The 26,087-nt window shown below is 43.0% G+C and overlaps 2 protein-coding genes across 3 annotated transcripts in view; one reads left to right on the top strand and one right to left on the bottom strand.

Annotated features, from left to right (window-relative positions):
• The window catches only part of LOC109909867 (dipeptidyl aminopeptidase-like protein 6), a 155,250-nt gene extending 133,663 nt beyond the window's left edge, over positions 1-21,587 (top strand). The window contains exons 17-26 of one of the 2 annotated variants that reach the window (XM_031796710.1): positions 6,443-6,490; positions 8,098-8,196; positions 8,362-8,431; positions 10,623-10,817; positions 11,828-11,882; positions 17,338-17,437; positions 18,009-18,067; positions 18,167-18,239; positions 18,337-18,410; positions 19,033-21,587. In XM_031796710.1, the coding sequence (XP_031652570.1) occupies positions 6,443-6,490; positions 8,098-8,196; positions 8,362-8,431; positions 10,623-10,817; positions 11,828-11,882; positions 17,338-17,437; positions 18,009-18,067; positions 18,167-18,239; positions 18,337-18,410; positions 19,033-19,182 (923 nt within the window). In that variant the 3' untranslated portion in view covers positions 19,183-21,587. Of the gene's footprint in view, positions 1-6,442; positions 6,491-8,097; positions 8,197-8,361; positions 8,432-10,622; positions 10,818-11,827; positions 11,883-17,337; positions 17,438-18,008; positions 18,068-18,166; positions 18,240-18,336; positions 18,411-18,562 lie in introns of both variants that reach the window. The other variant, XM_031796711.1, reaches the window with a different exon arrangement.
• A 213-nt stretch (positions 21,588-21,800) lies between these two features.
• On the bottom strand, positions 21,801-24,942 carry LOC109909859 (gamma-glutamyl hydrolase-like). Its single transcript, XM_031796712.1, has 9 exons — positions 24,487-24,942; positions 23,673-23,781; positions 23,455-23,505; positions 23,275-23,359; positions 23,028-23,166; positions 22,734-22,840; positions 22,534-22,624; positions 22,286-22,420; positions 21,801-22,084 (listed from the first exon to the last, which is right to left on the bottom strand). The coding sequence occupies exons 1-9, from the start codon at positions 24,578-24,580 to the stop codon at positions 21,966-21,968; spliced, it is 930 nt and encodes a 309-aa protein (XP_031652572.1). The 5' UTR covers positions 24,581-24,942; the 3' UTR covers positions 21,801-21,965.
• Positions 24,943-26,087: the final 1,145 nt, after the last annotated feature.

The following is a 26,087-nucleotide window of genomic DNA, read 5'->3' as shown; positions in this document are numbered from 1 at the left end:
CAGTGCCTCTTTGCTTGACATCATGGGAAAATCAAAAGAAATCAGCCAGACCTCAGAAAAAAATTGTAGACCTCCAAAAGTCTGGTTCATCCTTGGGAGTAATTTCCAAATGCCTGAAGGTACAACGTTCATCTGTACAAACAATTGCACACATCCCAAACGTGATGCACGGGGGTGGCAGCATCATATTGTGGGGGTGCTTTGCTGCAAGGTGCAATTCACAATATAGATGGCATCATGAGGCAGGAAAATTGTGTGGATATATTGAAGCAAAATCTCAATACATCAGTCGGGAAGTTAAATCTTGGTCGCAAATGGGTCTTCCAAATGGACAATGAACCCAAGCATACTTCCAAAGTTGTGGCAAAATGGCTTAAGGACAACAAAGTCAAGGTATTGGAGTGGCCATCACGAAGCCCTGACCTCAATCCTATAGAACACTTGTGGGCAGAACTGAAGAAGCATGTGCGAGCAAGGAGGCCTACAAACCTGACTCAGTTACACCAGCTCTGTCAGGAGGAATGGGCCAAAATTCACCCAACTTATTGTGGGAAGCTTGTGGAAGGCTACCCGAAACGTTTGACCCAAGTTAAACAATTTAAAGGCAATGCTACCAAATACTAATTAAGTGTATGTAAACTTCAGACCCACTGAGAATGTGATGAAAGAAATAAAAGCTGAAATAAATAACACTCTCCACTATTATTCTGAAATTTCACATTCTTAAAATAAAGTGGTGATCCTAACTGACCTAATTTTTACTAGGATTAAATGTCAAGAATTGTGAAAAACAGAGTTTACATGTATTTGGCTAAGGTGTATGCAAACTTCCAACTTCAACTGTTGCCCTGTGGCGTACTGCATTAGCATCAAATAGCCCCCGCGATATGCAACTTTTCAGGGAAGTCAGGAACCAATAAACAGAGGTAGTTAGGAAAGCAAAGGCTAGCTTTTTCAGACAGAAATGTGCATCCTGTCGTACAAACTCCAAAAGTTTTGTGACACTGTTATTAAGTTCATGGAGAATAAGAGCACCTCCTCCCAGCTGCCCACTGCACTGAGGCTAGGAAACACTGTCACCACAGATAAATCTACGGTAATCGAGAATTTTGTTTTTCTACGGCTGGCCATGCTTTCCACCTGGCTACCCCTACCCCGGTCGAACCCATATCCAGATGGCTCATGTTCTGAAAGAGCTGCAAGATCTGGACCCCAACAAATCAGCTGGGCTAGACAATCTGGACCCTCTTTCCCTCTTTCTATCCGCAGCAATTGTTGCAACCACTATTACTAGCCTGTTCAACCTCTGAGATCCCTAAAGATTGGAAAGCTGCCGCGGTCATCCCCCTCTTCAAAGGGGGAGACACTCGACCCAAACTGTTGCAGACCTATATCTATCCTGCCCTGCCTTTCTAAAGTCTTCGAAAACCAAGTTAACAAACAGATCACCATCCATTTCAAATCCCACCGTACCTTCTCCTCTATGCAATCTGGTTTCCGAGCTGGTCATGGGTGCTTATTTGTTTGCTCCTTTGCACCCCAGTATCTCTACTTGCACATTCATCTTCTGCACATCTATCACTCTAGCGTTACTTGCTAAATTTGAATTATTTCGTCACTATGGCCTATTTATTGCCTTACCTCCCTAATCTTACTACATTTGCACACACTGTACATAGATTTTTCTATTGTGTTATTGACTGTATGTTTGTTTATTCCATGTGTAACTCGGTGTTGTTTGTGTCGCACTGCTTTGCTTTATCTTGGCCAGGTCGCAGTTGTAAATGAGAACTTGTTCTTAACTTGCCTACCTGGTTAAATAAATAAATAAAAATAAACTGTTGCAGCATAATTACTGGAGGCTGAGACAGGAGGGGTCGGGAGACACTGTGGCCCTGTCCGACTATACTGGAGATGCAGCGGGCAGACTTCATTGAGCCCTCAGACAGCCCCTGGGTGACGCCAGTTGTCATGGTTCCTAAGAAGTGGGGCAAGCTGAGGTTCTGTGTGGACTACAGGTGGCTGAATGAGGTAACCAGGAAGGACTCATACCCCATACCTTGTATCGATGAGTCGCTGGACCTGGTTAGGGGGTCCTCCTGGTTCCCCTCACTAGACCTCCACAGTGGCTACTGGCAGGAGGCCCTCTCCCCAGAGGCCAAAGCCAAAACTGCATTCTCCACTAAGAGAACACTGGCAGTTCAAGGTCCTGTGCTTCAGCCTGTGCAACGCTCCAGCTACTCCCCTGACAGCAGTGTCTGGTATACCTCGATGACATCCTGGCCCATGGCTGCTCCTTCCAATCAGCCCTGGGACCGCTACAGACTGTGTCGGAGAGGGTGGCTGCCGCAGGCCTGAAACTCCACCCCGAGAAGTGCCACTTCATGAGAAGAGAGGTGTCCTTCTTGTGCCAACCGAGTGGGGAAGGAGGGTATCAGCACCATGGAGGACAAGGTGGGGGCTGTCTGAGACTGGTACACCCCCACCGACCAGCATCAGCTGAAGAGCTTCCTGGGCCTGGCCTCGTACTATAGGAGGTTTGTACGGGGCTTCTCAAGTGTTGCTGCTCCCCTGAACCGCCTGCTGCCGAAGGACACTTTGGGGTCACAAAAACACTCCGCCGCCTCCGTCAGGGATTTTACTGGGGCCGCTCTCATGCTCAGCTCCAACAGTTCCCAGTTGGGGCTCCCATGGAGAGGGTGGGAGTGGATGTAGTTGGGTCGTTCCCCACCACATACAGTGGAAAATCCTGAGTGCTCATGGCCATGGACTATTTCACAAAATGGCCCGAGGCCTATGCTCTGCCTGACCAGGAGGCAGAGACCATCGTCGACGCCCTGGCAGCGGAGATGTTCAGCAGGTTTGGAGCTGCAGAGTCCAACCACAGAGACCAAGGCAGAAACTTTAAGTCCTGTGTGTTTGCCACCATGTGTGAGAGGCTGGGTATGCACAAGACCTGCACTACTCCTCTCCATCCTCAAAGTGATGGCCTTGTGAAATGCTTCCACAAAACGCTTGGACAGCAGCTGGCCATAATCTCTGCCAAACACCAGCGTGACTGGGACAGGCACCTGCCTATGGTCCTCATGGCATGCCACTCCGCTGTCCAAGACTCCACCTCCTGCATGCCTGTCCTCCTCATACTGGGGAGAGAATTACGCACCCCTGCAGAGATGGCATTTAGTCGGCCACTGGATAGCCCTCCTGTTCCCCCGGGGCCGGAGTATGCCCAGAGACTCCAGGTACGCCTGGAGACAGCCCACACTTTTGCCAGAGAGCAGGTGAATGGTGAATGCAGGTGTGAGGCAGAAGAGGAACTATGATGTGCACACCCGGGGAAGGCACTTTGTGGCTGGGGAGCTGGTCTGGGTCTACAGCCTCCTCAGAAAGAAAGGCAGATGCCTGGAAGGATGGCAGAGAAGTAATGGCGAACTGAATGAAGTTATGTAGAGCAACTCAAGATAAAACGTAATATTCAATATCGGCAAGTTAGACTAAAATATTAGCACTACACAATCTGGTGGGTGATAACCTTCAATCTGGATAATAACACAAAACAAATCTTAAGACTAGAGACATTTATCGACAAATATTACGAAAACAAGCAACACCCAAACATGACGGAGAGTAAGACAAGGGAACCAATTCCAAAATGAAAACGTGACTCTTCTACTGACACAGACGATTTAATACTTTCACCACCGGGAATGGTAAAGGTCGAAACCGTTCTGTTAAAATCAATAAATGACAAACTGGGTATACTTGAATTAGTTAGTAAGGATATAAAAGAGTTGAAGGCAAGCCTCGAGATGAGTGATGAAAAAGCTGCGACATTGGAGAAGTAAACAAACAAGCTAAAAGGGACAGTCAATAAGATTGAAACCAAAGTGAATTAACTTAAAAAGGAGAACACCGTTCTGAGAGAAGCCTTACTGGAGATACAAACTAGATCCATGAGAGATAATCCGGTACTTACAGGTATCCAGGAGAAAGAAAGGGAAGTTCCTGAATCTGTAGTTAGAGAGTTCCTCCCTACAGCGCTTCAGATCCCACGCGAAGCTATCGACAAAATCCAACTTGAACGTGTACACCGCTTCGGACAGAGAGGCCAAAAACATCACTGCTCTAGAGGAGATCTGCATGGAGGAATGGGCCAAAATACCAGCAACAGTGTGTGAAAACCTTGTGAAGACTTACAGAAAACGTTTGAGCTCTGTCATTGCGAACAAAGGGTATATAACAAAGTATTGAGATAAACTTTTGTTATTGACCAAATACTTATTTTCCACCATATTTTGCAAATAAATTAATAAAAAATCCTACAATGTGATTTTCTGGATTTTTTTTCTCATTTTGTCTGTCATAGTTGAAGTGTACCTATGATGAAAATGACAGGCCTCTCATCTTTTTAAGTGGGAGAACTTGCACAATTGGTGGCTGACTAAATACTTTTTTGCCCCACTGTATATGTATGAAAAAAGCATCTATACACTTCCTGATAAACTCAGTCACCGTATTCATTGATGTTATTCTCAGAGGCTACACAGAACATATCCCAGTCCGCGTGATCAAAACAATCTTGAAGCATGGATTCCGATTGGTCAGACCAGCGTTGACTAGACCATAGCAAGGGTACTTCCTGTTTGAGTTTCTGCATATAGGAAGGGAGGAGCAAAACGGCGTTGTGATCAGATTTGCAGAGGGCAGGGCCTTATAGGCATTTCGAAAAGTTGAGTAGCAGTGATCCAGTGTTTTTCCAGAACGAGCACTACAGTCAATGTGTTAGTAGAACTTCGGTAGCATTTTCCTCAAATTTGCTTTAAAATCGCCAGTTACAATGAATGCGGCCTCAGGACATGTGGTTTCCAGTTTGCATAAAGTCCAGTGTAGTTCTTTGAGGAACCTCGAGGTATTGGCTTGAGGGGAATATTTACGACTGTGAATATAACCAAAAATAATTATCTTAGGAGGTAATATGGTCGGTATTTGATTGTGAGGTTTTCTAGGTCAGGTGAACAAAAGGACTTGAGTTTCTGTATGTTATCACAATCACACCATGAGTAGTTAGTCATGAAACATACACTCCTGCCTTTCTTCTTCCCGGAGAGTTCTTTATTCCGGTCTGCGCGATGTACTGAGAACCCAGCTGGCTGTATGGACGTGGACAGTATATCCCGAAAGAGCCATGTTTCTGTGAATCCCTGATCTGTCTCCGAGCTAGTCAATCCCTGATCCTCACACTGAGCTAGTCTACTTTATTATCCAGAGACTGAACATTACATTCTGGGCTAATGTAAGAAATAACCCACCAAAAAAACAAAATACTGCAATGTTGCATAGGAGCTAGAAGCAGAGCTGCCATGTCTGTCAGCGCCATCTTCTTCCATCCTGCCTCTTGGCCACTTTCATTTATTTGACATGATTTTGATATCATTACAGAGCTGAGAGAGATTGCCTGGCCTACTTTGCAGAGCTACAAATGTTTCTTTCTAGCATGTTCTCAATTTGCTAAGTGCATCGATCATTTAATTATGTTTCCCCTCCAAGTGCAGTGATGTGGTTTAGGAGACAGAGAGAGTATATTTCTACAGGGGCTTGTTTGTTTGCAAGCTAGCTCCAGAACACTCCAGAAACTATTTTGGCTGTGTTAAATTAATTGAATAAGCTAACAATAGCCTCCCCAACAATAGCAAGAAAGTTTGGAAAGGATCTGTTGTGCTTGTAGAAAAACATGTTTAGCAAGAATTATTAGAGACAACAGAGTCAGACAACAGAGTCAGGCTTTCAGACTTTGATCAATGATGTTTTGATTTTGTGTCTGAACTTTGAGGCTCAACTATGTTGTGTCTCAGTCTTCTATCGACAAGGTGTAATTTTAAATTACAGATTCTAAAGGAAAACATTTATTGAGTTCAGATGATTTTCTTACAAGTCTTTTTAGAAATGGATAACTAAATAACCCTTTCCCATCCTCTTGCTTCCCCAGAACTATGGACAGTGGGGACACATTTTGAACCATGCAGTCACTGTTGTACAGATGTAGGATTTTAATTTGATCACCCTGTTGCATGAGAACTGTCCTACAATGCAGGAAATGTAAAATGTGTAGTGTATTTGCAGTTTAAAAAGACTTCTGAAGTTTGTAATTTTCACTTTGAAATTTCACACTTATGAAAAATGTATCAACCCCTACAATAATGTAAATTATAAAATAAACATAATAATTCACATTTCCGGTTGCTGCAGGATTATTTTCTTGCTGTAGCAAACTGGCTCAAATTAAGATCCCAAGTCTGTACATGACAAGGAGCCACAGAATGTACTATTAAACCGAGACAAGGCCGAGACGAACCAGAGTAGTGCCACCACAAACTAATGGGCATGATGTCTGATGTTGATGTCTTATTTGGTCACATTTGTTTCTGTTTTGGTCTTTCTTCAGGCCCTGATGTCCCGTTTGTAGCAGTGTACAGCACACAGGACAGACAGAGTGAGTCTTCTAGTTAAGATTCTATTTGGATTCTGTTACATGAAAACATAGGTTAGGGGTACTCAACTCTTACCCCAAGTCCCGGAGCCTGCTGGTTTTCTGTTTTACCTCATAATTAATTGCACCCACCTAGTGTCCCAGGTTTAAATCAGTACCTGATTAGAACAATGAGAAAAGGCAGTGGAACTGGCTTTCAGGTCCAGAGTTGAAGGTCATGGGTCATAAGAGGAATACATCACACAGAAAAATAGACCACCCAGACACACAATGCATGATCTTTATTTCCTCTGTCTTCAATATGCCTTTTTCTCTTGATACAGACACACACACACACACACACACACACACACACACACACACACACACACACACACTAACTCCATTATACTCAGTTCTGATTGCTGACTTGCCATGTGACTGTCAGGGAGAAGATGATTCATGTCAGGAGGCAGATGATTCGAGGATCACTATGCACACACAAACGTGCACACACACCTGTAGGACATCCACTCCTCTCCATGAGTAGAACATTCAGCATCACCCCTAAAATATAACTCTTTAACACCATGGAGATAAAACAACTGTATCTATTTCTGTGTTTACAGAATAAAAGCCCTGCCCTCCACCCCTGATTCACAAAATAACCACCCACAACTGTGTGACCTCATCAAACAGGGACAGCATACTAAGATTTACCATTGACAGCACAACAAGGCCAGTCTGCTTTCTGCTGTCTGTTTGCAGCCTCAGCCCAGTTGGTTGGCAGACACTGATTACATTACCTAACTGGGTGGATGCCCTCATAACAACATGACCTTTCCACTGTAATGAAAGACATTCCCTGTCTTTGTTTACGGTTAATTACAGACAGCATGTACACTTGGAGGAATAGCAATGTGTACAAAGTGCACTCTGTAGTCATATTTTAGTGCATATAGTAGTAAACATAAACTAAACAAGCTACTTTTGGCAGGAACTCTGCTTTCTAACTGGAACCATTAAAGTAGTTCTGAAATTAGAATTTAATTGCTGATGTGGCGGGGATAAAAACCATGCTGCATTACTGTGTTTGTTGTGTACTCTGTGGAGACCACACGCACCCCCACACACACACACACACACACACAGTCAGTCAGGAAAGAACACTCTCCCTGATCAAAACACCCACTCCTTTTGTTACTAGTCCAATCTCAGCATGCCAAGATAAGGCTTGTCAAGGCTCATCTTGAGGGCCCATGATCTCGGTACCAGCCATTATGAAGTCTTAATTTATATTTACAGCCTACATTGCTGATCTGTCTTTATCACAGTGTGTCAGTGGATACAAGGAGGGTGGGAGAGAGGGTGGGAGACAGGGAGGGCGGGTGGGAGAGGGAGGGAGATTGGATTGGAGGGACTGAGACAGAGAGCGATGCCTCTGCATTCTGATAACTTCCCTCTGTTCTCTTCTATTATGACATGCTGTAAGCATTGCTTCATCACAACTTCTAGCCCAACGTTCTACCAGAACACCTATGCCCTTTGAACACCTACAGTATGTGCCCTTAGACCATGGTAGCCATAGCAACCTTAGCCATAAACTAAGGCCATGATATTTATCACTGCAGAGGTGTTTGACCTGGAGACCAATGAGAATCTGAGGATGAGGCTGGACTCCATGCAGATGCCCCGCGTGGAATACAAGGAGATCAACATTGAGGATTACAGTACGTTATGTTCCGCTCTAACAATAAGGGAATGAGATTTCAGCAGCACATTTTACATAATGAAAATGTATCTGCTAAAGTCTGTTTTCTTCAGATGAACAGATAATGAAGCCATAGTGCTTGTGTACAACATGCGTACTGATCACTCTTTCTCTTGTTGTGTAGCACTAACGATGCAGATCCTCAAACCTGCCAGCTTTGTGGACTCATCGCACTATCCTCTGCTCCTCCTTGTGTGAGTATACAGACCCTAACACACACACACACACACACACACAGACCAAAAATGTATTTTACCCTAAACCTTGACCTAACACCTAACCTTAATTCTAACCCTAATTATAAACCTAAACTTAAACCCCATGTCTAAAATAGCCATTTCCTTGTTTTACAATCCTTGTGAGGACTTCTGGTACCCACAACGATAGAAAAACCAACCCCCACACACACAACTGCTCTAGCAACTATGGTGTTGTATACAATGTAGCTATCCATCTCCATTGTCAGGTATTGACACACAGAGACCTTCAGCTCCTCCATACCAAGTGCTGCTTCATCAGGAAAGATACAGTGCATTCAGAAAGTATTCAGAACCCTTTACTTTTTCCACATTTTGTTATGTTACTGCCTTATCCTAAAATGATTCAATTGTATTTTTTCCTCATAAATCTACACACAATAGCCCATAATGACAAAGCAAATATTACATTTAGGTAAGTATTCAGTCCCTTTACTCAGTACTTTGTTGAAGCACCTTTGGCAGCGATTTCAGCCTTGTGTCTTCTTGGTTATGAAGCTACAAGCTTGACACACCTGTATTTGGGGAGTTTCTCCCATTCTTCTCTACAGATCCTCTGAAGCTCTGTCAGGTTGGATAGGGCACGCCACTGCACAGCTATTTTCAGCTCTCTCCAGAGATGTTCGATCGGGTTCAAGTCTGGGCTCTGTCTGTGCCACTCAAGGACATTCAGAGACTTGTCCTGAAGCATTTCCAGTGTTGTCTTGGCTGTGTGCTTAGAGTTCACCCCCCCCAGTCTGAGGTCCTGAGTGCTCTGGAGCAGGTAGTCATAAAATATCTCTCTGTACTTTGCTTCGTTCATCTTTCCCTTGATCCTGACTAGTCTTCCAGTCCCTGCCGCTAAAAAACATCCCCAACGCATGATGCTGCCACCACTGTGGTTCACCGTGGGAATGGTGCCAGGTGTGACGCATAACATTAATAACAAAGATTTCAATCTTGTTTCTCATGGTCTGAGAGTCCTCTAGGTGCTTTTTAGCAAACTCCAAGCGGGCTGTCATGTGCCTTTTACAGAGGAGTGGCTTGCATCTGGCTACTCGACCATAAAGGCGTGATTGGGGGAGTGCTGCAGAGATGGTTGTCCTTCTGGAAGGTTCTCCCATCTCCATAGGGGAACTCTGGATCTCTGTCAGAGTGAGCATCGGGTTCTTGTTCACCTCCCTGACCAAGGTCCTTCTCCCCCAATTGCTCAGTTTGACTGGGCGGACAGCTCTTGGAAGAGTCTTGGTGGTTCCAAACTTCTTCCATTTAAGAATGATGGAGGCCACTGTGTTCTTGGGGACCTTCAATGCTGCAGACATTTTTTGGTATCCTTCTCCAGATCTGTGCCTCGACACAATTCTGTCTCTGAGCTCTATGGACAATTCCTTCAACCTCATGGCTTGGTTTTTGCTCCAAATCATGTCCAATCAATTTAATGTAGGATGTTCAATGGAACAGGATGCACCTGAGCTCAATTTCGAGTCTCATAGCAAGGGTCTAAATACTTATTTAAATAAGGTATTTCTGTTTTGAATTTTTAACACATTTGCAAAAATGTCTAAAAACGTGTTTTTGCTTTGTCATTATGGGGTATGGTGTGTTATTGAATCCATTTTAGAATAAGGCTGTAGCGTAACAAAATGTGGAAAAAGGGAAGGGGTCTGAATACTTTCCAAATACACTGTAATCACCCTCCAACTCTGAGCTTTAATCAGGGCTATTAATCTAAGGCAGAGAAGTGGCAACTCGTTCTCCTCCGCACTACCGGTAATTACACTGCAAATGAGGTCTCCATCCCCCTTGAATTAACCCTCCTATCCTCCACTATCACACCATCTCTCCATGCCCTTGCCTGCAGGTTGGAGAAACATACACTAGACTATAACTTGTAGTTTTTTCACCCTGGTTTATCTCTGGATGGAGTGGCAGTACTATAAAGACAATGAGTGGCACTACTATAAAGACAATAAGTGGCACAAAAAAAAATCTATGTATAACACAATGATACTGTAAACTTAGCGTCTAACGCCATAATTCAATCTGAACCATATTTAGGTCTTGCTAAATAAGAGAGAGAGAGAGCCATAGAGCCATAGATTAACGAGTAAACATGCCTTCTCGAGTAAACATGCCTTCTCGTATCCAGCGATGGCACCCCCGGTGGCCAGATGGTGTCAGAGCAATTCCACATAGACTGGGCCACGGTGCTGGTGAGCAGCTTCGGGGCAATGGTGGTTCGCTTTGACGGGCGGGGCAGTGGCTTCCAGGGGACCAACCTGCTGCACCGCGTCCAGAGGAAGCTGGGCGTGTTTGAGGAGAAGGACCAGCTGGAGGCCCTCAGGTAGGTACCTTCAACCTTGGTTGTGTCCTGATTCTCCACCCTTCTACTAAACTGTGCACTTGCACACTTCCAGTCATGGATTTAAAAGCATTGGAATGGTGTAATAATTGGCTGGAGGGAGTTTTCACCATTCTTTAATCCATGTGCACACTTTGGGAAAAGGGTAGAGAATCGGGACACAACCTTAGACTTCTTTCACAAGACTGTCCTAACACTGTCATATGAACTGAAGAGCAGACAAAAAACGGAGGTCTGGATATGTTTAGTGATTTAACATGTAGAAAGGAAAATAATTTATTCGCACAGTTTACATCTCCAATTTATTAGCGAACTATTGTTTAGGCAGCTGTAGCTATATAGTGGGGCTACATTATTTTTCTCCTTTCTGCTAGTGATTTGACATGGTCATGCTGTGTTCCAGCCAGGTGCTAACGAGCTATGACATGCCAGCTAATTAATGAGCTATGTCATGGATAGCTAGCTAACGAGCTATGACATGGCCAGCTAGTTAATGAGCTATGACATGGATAGCTAGCTAACGAGCTATGACATGGCCAGCTAGCTAATGAGCTATGACATGGCCAACTAGTTAACGAGCTATGACATGGCCAGCTAGTTAATGAGCTATGACATGGATAGCTAGCTAACGAGCTATGACATGGCCAGCTAGCTAACGAGCTATAACATGGCCAACTAGTTAACGAGCTATGACATGGCCAGCTAACTAACGAGCTATGACATGGCCAGCTAGTTAACGAGCTGTGACATGGCCAGCTAGCTAACGAGCTATGGCGTGGCCAGCTAGCTAACGAGCTATGACATGGGCAGCTAGCTAATGAGCTATGACATGGCCAGCTAGCTAACGAGCTATGACATGGCCAGCAAGCTAACCAGCTATGACATGGACAGCTAGCTAAATAACTGAGAAGACACACTTGAAAGGGGTCGTCAAAACCAGGAAGTCTTCATTCTGAGATTAACTCATCTAAATCTAATCTCTTCCATTTCAGTATTATATCTAAAGAGCCATATGTTGACAAGACCAGGATTGGAGTTTATGGCAAGGTAAGAGCCGTCTTTTTGAATGTAGTAGTATCTGAATTGGATGGAATTCCCTTGAACCCCTTGTATTCTGCATTATCATTCTGCATACTGACTTGATGTGCTAATCACCTTGCATTTCAATATTGAAATCACAACGGAGGCTCTTTGAATCTCTGCTTTCTCAATGGAATTTGAGGGTTATTTTAAATTAGCTAGCTGCACTCTTCAATTTCAGTGCAAGCTGTCAGTGTTCATGCTGACCTGTGTTCTTTCCAATGCTGGAATTAGGTGTTGCAAGTCAATTTAAAATAGACACATTAGATGTGTGCTGCTAGTTTATCAGTTACCTTTGGATCAAATAGATGTAGTGTTGATAGATTCTGACACCTCTGAAATAGATGTAGTGTTGGTAGATTTTGACACTTGAAATAGATGTAGTATTGATAGATTCTGACACCTCTGAAATAGATAGTGTTCATAGATTTTGACACCTCTGAAATACACATTTTTCTAAATCCAAGATGACGTAGCAGTCGGACGTGTGTTTTTGTCTTGTCCTGTCCCGTGTATATATCATTTTCTTCGTAAATATTTAGTATATATTTTAACTTTCCATCTACGGACTGAATATACTCTCCTGCAACCCGCCTCACCCAATGTGGTACGGATCTACTATTTTTATACTCTAGAACCGGAACCCCCATCGGAAGCTAGCTAGTAGTCAGTTAGCCACTGCTAGCGGTCTTCACCGTTAACTTGGACATCAGCCAGCCCCAACCCGGTCAATTCCTGCCAGTCTGCACTGCGCGATATCAACCCAGAGCATATCGGACTGCTTTATCTCCACCACATCTCCGGATTCCTACCGCAAGCTCTGAACCTTAATACCGGATCATCGCAGCTAGCTAGCTGCTATCCGAGTGCCCACCCCTGCCTAACGTCTCTGTCCTGAAGCAAGCACCAGTTAGCCTGGGCTTCCTGCGACATCGCAATGGAAGAGCATGTTGAAATCGTCGTGATGCTAGCCAAAGAGGTCCACCAGCCAATTCTTGGGCTACAATACCTCTTTTGCAAATTGACCTGGTCACTTTACTGCTGACACGGAGCCCCGCCGATCCATCACGACGATTTCAACATGCTCTTCCATTGCGACGTCGCCGGAAGCCCATCTACTTGCCCTGGCCCACAAGCTGTCTGAATCACTGTGACTCCAGCTCACCTAGCGTAGCAGCGACTAAGGAATTAGCTACCTGACTCATCTAGTGCTACTCATTGGACCCTATGATCACTCGGCTACACATGCCTCTCCCTAATGTCAATATGCCTTGTCTATTGCTGTTTTGGTTAGTGATTATTGTCTTATTTCACTGTAGAGCCCCCAATATGCCTTAAATAGCCCTTTTGTTCCACCCCTCACATCTCACCTGGCTTAACTGGTGCCTCTAGAGACAAAACCTCTCTCATCGTTACTCAATGCCTAGGTTTACCTCCACCGTGCTCACATCTTACCACACCCTTGTCTGTACATTATGCCTTGAATCTATTCTTCCGTGCACAGAAATCTGCTCCTTTTACTCTCTGTTCCGAACGCACTAGACGACCAGTTCTTATAGCCTTTAGCTGTACCCTAATCCTACTCCTCCTCTGTTCCTCTGGTGATGTAGAGGTTAACCCAGGCCCTGCAGCCCCCAGCACCACTCCCATTCCCCATGTGCTCTCATTTGTTGACTTCTGTAACCGTAAAAGCCTTGGTTTCATGCATGTTAACATTAGAGGCCTCCTCCCCAAATGTGTTTTATTCACTGCTTTAGCACACTCCACCAACCCTAATATCCTAGCTGTGTCTGAATCATGGCTTAGGAAGGCCACCAAAAATCCAGAAATGTCCATACCTAACTATAACATCTTCCGACATGACAGAACTGCCAAAGGGGGAGGAGTTGCAATCTACTGCAGAGATAGCCTGCAGAGTTCTGTCATACTATCCAGGTCTGTGCCCAAACAATTTGAGCTTCTACTTTTAAAAATCCACCTCTCCAGAAACAAGTCTCTCACCGTTGCCGCTTGTTATAGACCCCTTCAGCCCCCAGCTGTGCCCTGGACACCATTCACCACGTGAATTGATTGCCCCCGATCTATCTTCAGAGTTCGTACTGTGGGTGACCTAAACTGGGATATGCTTAACACCCCGACCGTCCTATAGTCTAAACTAGATGCCCTCAATCTCACACAAATTATTAAGGAACCTACCAGGTACAACCCTAAATCCATAACCATGGGCACCCACTTAGATATCATCCTGACCAACTTTCCCTCTAAATACACCTCTGCTGTCTTCAACCAGGATCTCAGCGATCACTGCCTCATTGCCTGCATGCGTGATGGTTCCGCGGTCAAACGACCACCCCTCATCACTGTCAAACGCTCCCTAAAACACTTCAGCGAGCAGGCCTTTCTAATCGACCTGGAAAGATATTGACCTCATGCCGTCAGTAGAGGATGCCTGGTTGCTCTTAAAAAGTGCTTTCCTTTCCATCTTAAATAAGCATACCCAATTCAAAAAATGGAGAAGCAAGAACAGATATAGCCCTTGGTTCACTCCAGACTTGACTGCCCTTGACTAGCACAAAAACATCCTGTGGCGTATTGCATTAGCATCGAATAGCCCCCGCAATATGCAACTTTTCAGGAAAGTCAGGAACCAATATACTCAGTCAGTTAGGAAAGCTAAGGCTAGCTTTTTCAAACAGAAATTTGCATCCTGTAGCACTAATTCCAAAAGGTTTTGTGACACTGTAAAGTTCATGGAGAATAAGAGCACCTCCTCCCAGCTGCCTACTGCACTGAGGCTAGGAAACACTGTCACCACCGATAAATCTACGATAATCAATCATTTCAATAAGCATTTTCCAACGGCTGGCCATGCTTTCCACCTGGCTACCATTACCCCGGCCAACAGCTCTGCACCCCCTGCAGCAACTCTAGACCCAAACTGTTATAGACCTATATCCATCCTGGCGTGCCTTTCTAAAATCTTTGAAAGCCACGTTAACAAACAGATCACAGACCATTTTGAATACCACCATACCTTCTCCACTATGTAATCTGGAATCCGAGCTGGTCATGGGTGCAGCTCAGCCACGCTCAAGGTCCTAAACGATATCACAACCGCCATCGATAAAAGACAGTACTGTGCAGCCGTCTTCATCGACCTGGCCAAGGCTTTTGACTCTGTCAATCACCACATTCTTATCGGCAGACTCAATAGCCTTGGTTTCTCAAATGACTGCCTCGCCTGGTTCACCAACTACTTCTCAGATAGAGTTCAGTGTGTAAAATCGGAGGGCCTGTTGACCGGACCTCTGGAAGTCTCTATGGGGGTGCCACAGAGTACAATTCTCGGGCCGACTCTTTTCTCTGTATATATCATTGATGTCGCTCTTGCTGCTGGTGATTCTCTGGTCCACCTCTACGCAAACGACACCATTCTGTATACATCTGGCCCTTCTTTGGACACTTTGTTAACAAACCTCCAAACGAGCTTCAATGCCATACGATACTCCTTCCGTGGCCTCCAACTGCTTTTAAATGCTAGTAAAAATAAATGCATGCTCTTCAACTGATTGTTGCCTGCACCCTCCTTCCCGAATAGCATCACTACTCTGGACGGTTCTGACTTAGACTATGTGGACAACTACAAATACCCAGGTGTCTGGTTATACTGTAAACTCTCCTTCCAGACTCACATTAAGCATCTCCAATCCAAAATTAAATCTAGAATTGGCTTCCTATTTCGCAATAAATCATCCTTCACTCATGCTGCCAAACATTCCCTTGTAAAACTGACTATCCTACCGATCCTTGACTTCGGCAATGTCATTTACAAAATAGCCTCCAACACTCAACTCAGCAAACTGGATGTAGTCTATCAAAGTGCCATCCGTTTTGTCACCAAAGCCCCATATACTACCCACCACTGCGACCTGTATGCCCTCGTTGGCTGGCCCGCACTACATATTCGTCGCCATACCCACTGGCTCCAGGTCATCTATAAGTCTTTGCTAGGTAAAGCCCCTCCTTATCTCAGCTCACTGGTCACCATAGCAACACCCACCCGTTGCACACGCTCCAGGAGGTATATTTCACTGGTCATCCCCAAAGCCAACACTTCCTTTGGCCACCTTTCCTTCCAATTCTCTGTTGCCAACGACTGCAACGAATTGCAAAGATCACTGAAGCTGGAGTCTTATTTCTCCCTCTCTAACTTTAAGCATCCGCTGTCAGAGCAGCTTTCCGATCACTGTACCTGTACACAGCCAATCTGTGAATAGCACACCCAACTACCTCATCCCCATATTGTTATTTATGCTCTGCTCTTTTGCACCCAAGTATCTTTACTTACGCATCATCATCGGCACATCTATCACACCACTGTTAATGGTAAATTGTAATTATTTCGCCACTATGGCCTATTTATTGCTTTACCTCCCTACTCTTCTACATTTGCACACACTGTACATAGATTTTTCTATTGTGTTATTGACTGTACGTTTGTTTATGTGTAATGCTGTTTTGTCGCACTGCTTTGCTTTATCTTGGCCAGGTCGCAGTTGTAAATGAGAACTTGTTCTCAACTGGCCTACCTGATTAAATAAAGGTGAAATAAAAAATACAAATGTAGCGTTGATAGATTTTGACACATGAAATAGATGTAGTGTTGGTAGATTCTGACACCTCTGAAATAGATGTAGTGTTGGTAGATTCTGACACCTCTGAAATAGATGTAGTGTTGGTAGATTCTGACACATCTGAAATAGATGTAGTGTTGGTAGATTCTGACACCTCTGAAATAGATGTAGTGTTGATAGATTCTGACACCTCTGAAATAGATGTAGTGTTGGTAGATTCTGACACCTGAAATAGATGTAGTGTTGATAGATTCTGAAACCTGAAATAGATGTAGTATTGATAGATTCGGACACCTCTGAAATAGATGTAGTGTTGGTAGATTCTGACACCTCTGCAGGATGTTCATAGAGGGAAGTATAATTATGTTACCTCTGGCCAAGTCCATGTGTCTTACTGGGAAAAAGACAGCTGATGTATTAGAGCATGTCCACATAGGCTTAGCTTCATACTGAACTAATCATCCACAATGAGGAACCTAAACTATGGAGGAAGCTGCAACTTGCAGTAATGGTCTTGGGACATTTTGCATTATTCATGAGCTACTAGCCTGGTCCCAGATCTGTTTGTGCTCAATGTGCTGTATAGCATGACAAAGACCATAGGAAGATGTCACAAACAGATCTGGGACCAGGCTAATGATCTACTGCTCTTGGGTCTCCAGACTCAATCTTCAAACTGAGCTTGAAATAAACCCAAAGGTTATCTGTCTATAAGCATCAGTTACAGTAGCCTGTGGAGAAGCTTGATGTTGATGGAGGATCTCTGTTTCTATCTGCCTGTCTGTCAGGTGTATGGAGGCTACGTGACCAGCCTGTTACTCAGCGCCGAGGATTCCCTGGTGAAATGTGGTGCGGCTCTCTCACCCATCACGGACTTTGACCTATATGGTAAGATTTGTGTGCCACTATGGTGCCAGACAGATGCTGTCAGTGTTAATCACACCAGCACCATCCTGCCATGGTATCAGCATCACCTCACCTAAAAGAGGAAGAGAGATGTGTGTGTGTGTGTGTGTGTGTGTGTGTGTGTGTGTGTGTGTGTGTGTGTGTGTGTGTGTGTGTGTGTGTGTGTGTGTGTGTGTGTGTGTGTGTGTGTGTGTGTGTGTGTGTGACAGCATGTGTATGAGAAAGAGAGACTTGGGAGGGAAGTGTGAATTAAAGCAGGTGTGGGTGTCAGACTGTGGTTTCTATCTGAAAAGCTGCTAGAGAGAGTGAAAGGTAGTGTCTGGTGCTGGATGTGTTTGAGTGCTCACCTGTCATGAATGAATACTCGTCACTAAGAAGTTCTTAAAATAAGAACAGCTACACATGACATCATCTGTAGTCTTTTCTGCTGTTTATGATGTATTTAGGTATATGAGGTATAACACGCTATATGGTGTTGTTAGAGCTATCTTTTACCACTACATCCCTTGGTGTGAGCTATTGAATTCATTCCTTTTGACGACCTCTCTTCCAGCATCAGCGTTTTCAGAGAGATACCTGGGACAGCCCAAGCCTGACCCAAGAGCATATACGGTATGCCTTCTTTATTCAGCCTTCACTTGGACTCCATGTGTATGACCTCTGTGTTTTTCTATTGGGTTGTTAAATAATATCATTGGCATTTATCCACAGATGGCCAATCTAGCACACAGGGCATCTCAGTTCTTGGACAAGAAGTTTCTGATTGTTCACCCAACAGCAGATGGTACGAGAACCTTGAAATCAAACATTTCTAGCCCAATAAAATAATTTGTGTTTTTAACAACAAGATGATATGTGTTGGTTTCCTTTTCTCTCACCAGAAAAAGTGCATTTCCAGCACACAGCGAAATTCATCGCCCAGCTGATCAATGAAAACGCCAACTACACTCTGCAGGTGGGGGCTACTTCCCAGAATTACACACATATACATTAGATGTATAGAATGGCTACCATCAATAAGGTGCACCAATTTAACTGTAACTCTCAAGACAATGTGTCATGGGAAGCAGAGACATTGCTCATATGCTAAATCAAAATTCTTCACAGTGATTTGTCCTGTTCGATTTCTATGGAGGTATCTTTCGGGCTGGAGCTGTTGTACAGAGAAACCACTGAGGAGTTCTGTAATCCCACGCCAGACCGCTGAGGAGTTCTGTAATCCCACGCCATCAGAGGGATTACACCACACAATTCCCCCCCCCCCCCCATCTCACTTAATGGGATTATATTCCCCTCTTATGATGCTTGCTTTCACAGGGTGATCTAATCCCATTAAGATATGGAGCATTTAGAAGTCAGTGTTTAGTTTATCGCTGCCCCATAGGTCCCCTTATATGCCCCGCTGTGTGTTGACTGACTAAGCCTCATCAGTAATTCAGCCACTGGGAGTTGTCTGATACTTTAAATTAAGGGGCTTGATTGATGATGTTAATAATAATATGTTTATATGGCCTAGATGTGCATCCAGAGAAATGTGATTGGATGTGTGGTGACCAGTGTGCTGTGTTCCCCTTCAGATCTACCCAGACGAGGGCCACTTCATCCACACCGAGGCCACGCGGCAGCACCTCAGCCAGTCACTGGTCAACTTCTTCGAGGAGTGTTTCCGGCTACCGGACAACGTGTTCGAGGAGATACTGGAGGAGGAGATCGAAGAAGAGGGTTAGCCTGGGCAAAACCAATCCCCCCAAACCAGAGCTCCAGTCCGCGCCCAAGCACAATGCCAGCCCCCATACCTGGTTTCCACAATCCACATGATATGCAAGCTCCTCTTGGTTTAAACTTTCTTTGGCCCTTTTTTTGTTTTGTTTTCACCTTATGTGATTCTCCTGCATTTCAGCATGATCATCCCTGAGACTGCCACATTGCAGATCATCCCTGAGACTGCCGCGTTGCAGATCATCCCTGAGACTGCCGTGTTGCAGATCATCCCTGGGACTGCCGCGTTGCAGAGCATCCCAGAGACTGCCGCGTTGCAGAGCATCCCAGAGACTGCCGCGTTGCAGAGCATCCCAGAGACTGCCGCGTTGCAGAGCATCCCAGAGACTGCCGCGTTGCAGATCATCCCTGAGACTGCCGCATTGCAGATCATCCCTGAGACTGCTGCGTTGCAGATCAACCCTGAGACTTGTGTTGCATAACATTCCTGAGACTGCCGTGTTGCAGATGCTTGCTTATCTCCTCATCCCGTTTTTGTCCTCCTACTCCTCCTCTTCTTCACCTTTTGAGTCACCACGACTCCACCAGAGACCATCTGCAGCCATTTTGTTGACATCGACACAATGAATACAACTTTATGATGGAGGGATCATTAGCTGACGTCATATCTGGAACAGCGGTCAGGAATAGGCGTGCTCCTCGGATTCCAAATGACTGGTGAGAGGGAGGGAACATCAAACTCCACACCCAAACTTTACCAGTCAGTGAGGAGAGGAAAGACTTATAGCACAAACTTTGGGGTCAAAGTTACAGGTGCCACATGGGATTTTATGGGTCAAACTGGTTCCAGCCCAGTGTCTGTGGGTCGAGGGTAGGGTGTCTGCTCCTATTTTTAAAATCGTGAAAAAACATTTTCATGTTGAACTGTGCTTGTGTATGTTATTCCTCTGTAAAGTAGCACATGAAAAACATTCCCTTCTTTGGGTATTGATACTTGATACTCAGTGTTCAAGTTTGTCCTGATCTTGGAATCTTCTTGTAGCCGCAAGTACGTATTTAAATGGTGTAGACTCCATGTCATGAAAAGAAGAGAAGGATGTGAACAGAATCACCGGTTTGTTTTGTTACAAAATGTTCTCCTCATTCTTTGCTTATTGTATAATACTCCCACCAGTCCTTTGGAAATGTAAGCATATATATTATATTTTAGTCACTGTGCCTTACTTTGGGAGTGAGCAGTCCTTTTTATGGACTCCTTTTGTGAAAACTAAATACAACATGGCTCATTGTAAATAAATGTTCTGCTGATCATGGCACTAACTACTGTTGGTTAAACCTTCACTCTAATCTGTGAACACTTTGTAATGTAGTCATAGAGTAGGTATGGCATTATATCAACAGTCAAGTAAGAAATGGTCTTCTTCAGTTCCAAATATACCCAATTGCCAAAATAGATGTTAACAGTAGCTGCATGTATCTGCACATTATTTTACAGATGTTCAAATGGTAATGAAATGGTTTGTCAAGCTAACGACCACATAAAATGATGTTTTAGTAAATGGCTATTGAAGTGCCATTACAACCGCTCTCAGTATTAAGTCAATTGGTGGGTTTGAGGTGCCACTGTAGAATTGGTGTTGTTTTATGGCAAAAAGTAATACATTTGTCTATAAGGTAATTAATAGCTTAGAATCATTATCTCAATCTTCACAGGATGAAATACAAAGGATTATTTTTTATTTTTTTTAGGTTGGACTGCTATCTAAAAACGTTAATTCTTGAGGCACAAGTCTGCATTTTATCTGAATGATCATTCTGTTACTTTGTCAATGCATGTTATCAAGTTATTTGCAACTCAATGCGATCTGTGATAGCTGTTTCAAAATAGTATTTTTTACATCTTGAATGTTCCGTACTGGGTTGAATTACATTTACAGTAGTATCATGATTGAGATCCCAGTCTCTTCAGCTTGATGTGTAAATGTTACTCAAATATCATTTGTCTTTTAATAGCTGAGTGTTATTTGTGCATAAATGCATTTTGAAAGTTACATTTGAATATACATTTTCCCCCCTTCTGTTTCAGTCCTTGGGTTGAGTTTAAAGTGGACTTTGCGATGGTGACATTTCTGACACTGCGATTGAACGTGAAGATGGACTTTTGTCAAGTAATCCAAAATAGTACAAGAGACAGCGTGGCAGTATGTGGCATGGGGGTAAATGTTAGAATAAAACGTATTTTATCATTGTACTCTGTAGTTTATCTATTTTGGTTGTTATTGCAAAATTGTGAATGTTCTCTACTTAATTTATCCACTTTATTGTAAAAGACAAAAAAAAATGCATCCTCAAGCGTTTACTCAAATCAACCAAATGTCTTGTTGTATAATAAAACAATAAGATGAGAAATCAAGCTGCCAAAACAAAGCTTGTGGGTTCTATTACTGAACAAGTCACAAATACTGAATATGTTGGCCGGTTTCCTGTACACAGATTAAGGCTAGTCCTGGATTAAAAATCTCCATTGAAAGTGCATTTAGTTCATGTAGGTCCTCATTACCTTGCCAGTCTGGATAGATTGTGAAATGCTTTTAGGTTTGTTCAAAAACATAGACGTGGTACATAGTCATTCGAACAACTTAATTGTCATCAGTTACTTTAATCTTTGTAAAACCATTACCAAAACATACAAATCAAACTTTTAATTTACAGAAATGTACAGCAATAAGTGTTGCTTACATTGATTGAAAGAAATTTGTTGAATGACACTCACTCCATTCAAAAACAATACTCAAAAGTAATATGTTTGTTCAAAGGCAAAAATGTTTCCAGTGTACACAGGATTGTAGTTGTATATCAGTGCTCTCTTCTCCACCTCTTCATCCTCAAATTTGTGAAAATTCTTTCTAGCTGTTAATGAAAAAAATGATCGGCATAGATTCGAGTGATTAAAACATTAACATGTGGAGTTTGATCTTGAACGCACCCTTCATGGCACAGCCAAGGGGGGTGCATTCAATAACTCTCCCCATTACAATAACGTCACGCTACATATTGAGATGAATACAATAGATTCAGTGATATTTTGCCACACAGTACTGTAATAGCTACCTTCATTGACCACGAAATCAGCCAAAAAGAAAGTGGTCTTAACAGCCGATGGCGAGTGTGGAATGTATGGCCTTGTCCATTCAAATGCATTCTTTTCAGGGTGCCACTGGGTTCCATAGATAGGGAAACCGTATGCTACAGAAGAAACATTGAACCTATCAATGTCATCTTATGTAAGTACATGTTCCAGTTTAAGTTACTGTATATACTCTAGTGTTTGCTAAGTTAAAACAATGAATGTGCTTTACCTTCCATAGTTGACACAAACTCTGTTTTCCCATCACTGTTTGTAGTCAAGACTTTGTAGAACTTCCTAAGGTCTGTATTGTTGTTATAACTCTGGAATGCAATGTTGAATGACTAGTTCACAATTAATGCTACAGAGGATACAGAAAAGCCTATGACTTGTGACATTTGGTGATTGTTCAGACACTGCACATGGTCATACCTCCAGAGTGAGACTCAATTCATGAGAGTTTTCAGTGATTGGCTCAGAGGCCAAGGCATCCAGGACCTCTGCTGGAAAGCCCTTGAACAGCTTACTCTCTCTGGATCCTGAAAGTGTAATAACTTCACATTACTCCAAGTTAGAGATTGTTGTTCTGGTGTGACTGTGAGTGCATTCGTTCAGCATTTAGATAAATGTACATGTTCCATTTGTGATCAATTGGAAAATGCGATTCTGGTACAATCTGATGAGTTATGTTTTTCTCATATCTGTATGTGAACAGGTACAACATACCGTTAGTGAAAACCAGTGGCAACATCACACCACTGGTGTTGGTTTTGGATAGAAGCTTCTTTCCGCTGGTCAGGTATGTCAATTCCTCAAATCCAAGACAGGTACCCCATACAGGGAAATAGTCCCCCCTCGAGTTGGCCTAAAAAGTCCAGATTTATATATCACCTTTTCCATTTAGAACAGGTTTTTCTCCCACATATCGATGAAGCATAGACTATGTGAAAGTATCAAAAGGAACATGGCATACCTCTATGGCAAGCTCGTAAAAGATTCTAGCAGCGTTCGCATACCCAGATGAAACGATGCTAGCATCACCACCAGGATAGAGTATTCTAGAGGCGGGTGGGGGGTATATAGATCATTTTATAGAAGACAAAAACAACATGACAGTGGGTCTTGTACAGCAAATAGCATAGTTGACACCTACCCATTAATGGAGTTAAACAGTGTTTTGTACTCTTCCAGTGTCTGATTTATCCTGTAGAAATCACAGGAACGAGGTATATATAACGTACATGGAAAATGAATATTAGGCCTATCTAAGAGAATATTCAATCCACTTTTAATAGATATGGTAATTCATAACCACATATGAAAGGCTGTTGAGTCCTCAACTACATTACCAATCTAATACATACACCTTACATCACAGGGACGACTCTAGCTCCTGCAGACTCCAGGAACTTGACATACGATGCTGCTATATAAGAGGCCTTCTGTGGTTGAGGTGAGTCTACCTCCTGAGCCAAGACACCTAGGAAATCACAGATACATTTTAGAAAGTGAATTACAGCGAGTTTAAAGTTAATGTATTTTCAGTAAAGCCACAATCCGTAAGATTTCCAATTATTTCAAGTAATTAAATACCCCTTGATTTTGAAGAATAGCCTGTGCTGTAGGCCTACTCTGCATGGGATACATTAATAATAGAGAATAGTATCATTCTAAGGACTGACTATAGCTTCACCGTGGTTTGTTTTGGTTGTCAAAGAGGAATTTGAAAAGGGCTACAATGCAAATGTTCAATTCACACATAATCATCTATTGTTTAGAAGGAAGTGTTAATATGTGTTAGCTAGATCTTTATTGGTATAGGGTACATTTTATAATAAATATACACTGAACAAAAACATAAATGCAACGTGTAAAGTGTTGGGGGGGTGTTGAGGAGTATTTATTTCTGTTAAAAAGCCCTTTTGTGGGGAAAAAATGTATTCCGATTGGCTGGATCTGGCTCCCCAAGTGCCAAGTGGGTGGACCTATACCCTCCAAGTCCCATTCCCATCCATCATGTGGAATTCATAGATTACAGCCTAATGAATGTATTGCCATTGACTGATTTCCTTATATGAACTGTAACACAGTAAACTCTTTGAAATTGTTGCGTTTATATTTTTGTTCAGTATACATGATGTAACACTAGTTTCATGCAATCAGTCATGTGATGCAGCAAATTTACCGATTATCGGCATGTCGTTCCTCTTCTTCGGCACTGTGCACGAGGAGGACAAAATTGAAAAGGCGAAACAAAACAGTAGGGCGAAATTGCTCATTCTCTAAACGTGTTTCCGCAATGCCTGGATCAAATATTTCTTCTTAAAAATTGGATTATCTCCGTCTAAAGAGGTCTCGATGGTGACAGTGCAAACAAGGATATAGGTTGCGGTTGAAGAGTCGGTTGCATAGTTTCATTTTTTGTTTAACATTTCCACTAAATAGCACAGGCACAAAGTCAAAATTGGCATATCGTAAAAATGTATGAAAACAAAAATTATTTATGGTCTTAATTTGGGGTTAGGCATAAGGTTAGCAGTGTGTTGAGGTTAGGTTTAAAATCACATAGAAATAGGCGAAGTTTATAACTTGTGGCTAACCTGTTTTTACTAAATGCGTGAATGGCACATCCGGTTTTTAGCCTTCAAAATAAAAGTACAAATTGTAGAGGAAAGGTTTTTTGTTTTTCTATAATATCTTTGATAAAAGTCCTGAACCTTGACCCTATTGAAATGTAAATAACATTTTAAAATAACCATATATTTTATGTGATAGCAAGTGATATTGTTCTAAATAGCTAACATTTTTTGGTTAATAAAAAATTCAGATATGACCACCAAAACTACTTTACAAGGACTTTATGTTGGACTGTATGTATCAGATACAGTATTTCTAATATGAAGGCCTGCTATGCCATTTGAATAGCTGCAAGTTTAACTTTAAATGGTGGCAGGTACACTGTTTCATGTCCTCTCTTTCTGTACAATGCATGTACAAAGTACAATGTACAATGCAGACCGGCGTCCAACATGATATGAGGAACATAAAGGAAATAAAACTTTTTTGCATGCATACATCCACAATGCTGAGAGGGATTAGATTAATTCATCCATTCCTCATCCATTAACATTCACTGACTGTACAAAACATTAGGAACACCTTCCTACTATTGAGTTGCACCCCCCTTTTGCCCTCAGAACAGTCTCAATTCGTCCGGACATGGACTCTACAAGATGTTCCACAGGGATGCTGTCCCATGTTGACTCCAAAGTTTCAAAACACAGGCCTTAAATGAAGTAGTTCTTCAATTCCAGACGCAAAAATGAATGGTGCAAAAAATATTTGAACCATTACCAGGTTTTACCGCTAGGTTTTATGTGCCGCAGTATTCGTCTGGCATAGGGATGCTTGCCCATGTTAACTCCAATTATTTCCCTCAGTTGTCAAGTTTGCTGAATGCCTTTTGGGTGGTGGACCATTCTTGATACACACTGGAAACTGTTGAGCGTGAAATACCCAGCAGCGTTGCAGTTCTTGACTGGGAGGGAACATCAAACTCCACACCCAAACTTTACCAGTCAGTGAGGAGAGGAAAGACTTATAGCACAAACTTTGGGGTCAAAGTTACAGGTGCCACATGGGATTTTATGGGTCAAACTGGTTCCAGCCCAGTGTCTGTGGGTCGAGGGTAGGGTGTCTGCTCCTATTTTTAAAATCGTGAAAAAACATTTTCATGTTGAACTGTGCTTGTGTATGTTATTCCTCTGTAAAGTAGCACATGAAAAA

This window comes from Oncorhynchus kisutch, linkage group LG18 (assembly GCF_002021735.2).
Source record: "Oncorhynchus kisutch isolate 150728-3 linkage group LG18, Okis_V2, whole genome shotgun sequence".
In the NCBI taxonomy this organism is placed as follows: Eukaryota; Metazoa; Chordata; class Actinopteri; order Salmoniformes; family Salmonidae; genus Oncorhynchus; species Oncorhynchus kisutch.
Note: the sequence above shows the minus strand (reverse complement) of the source record. Positions and strands in the feature narration are given on the sequence as shown.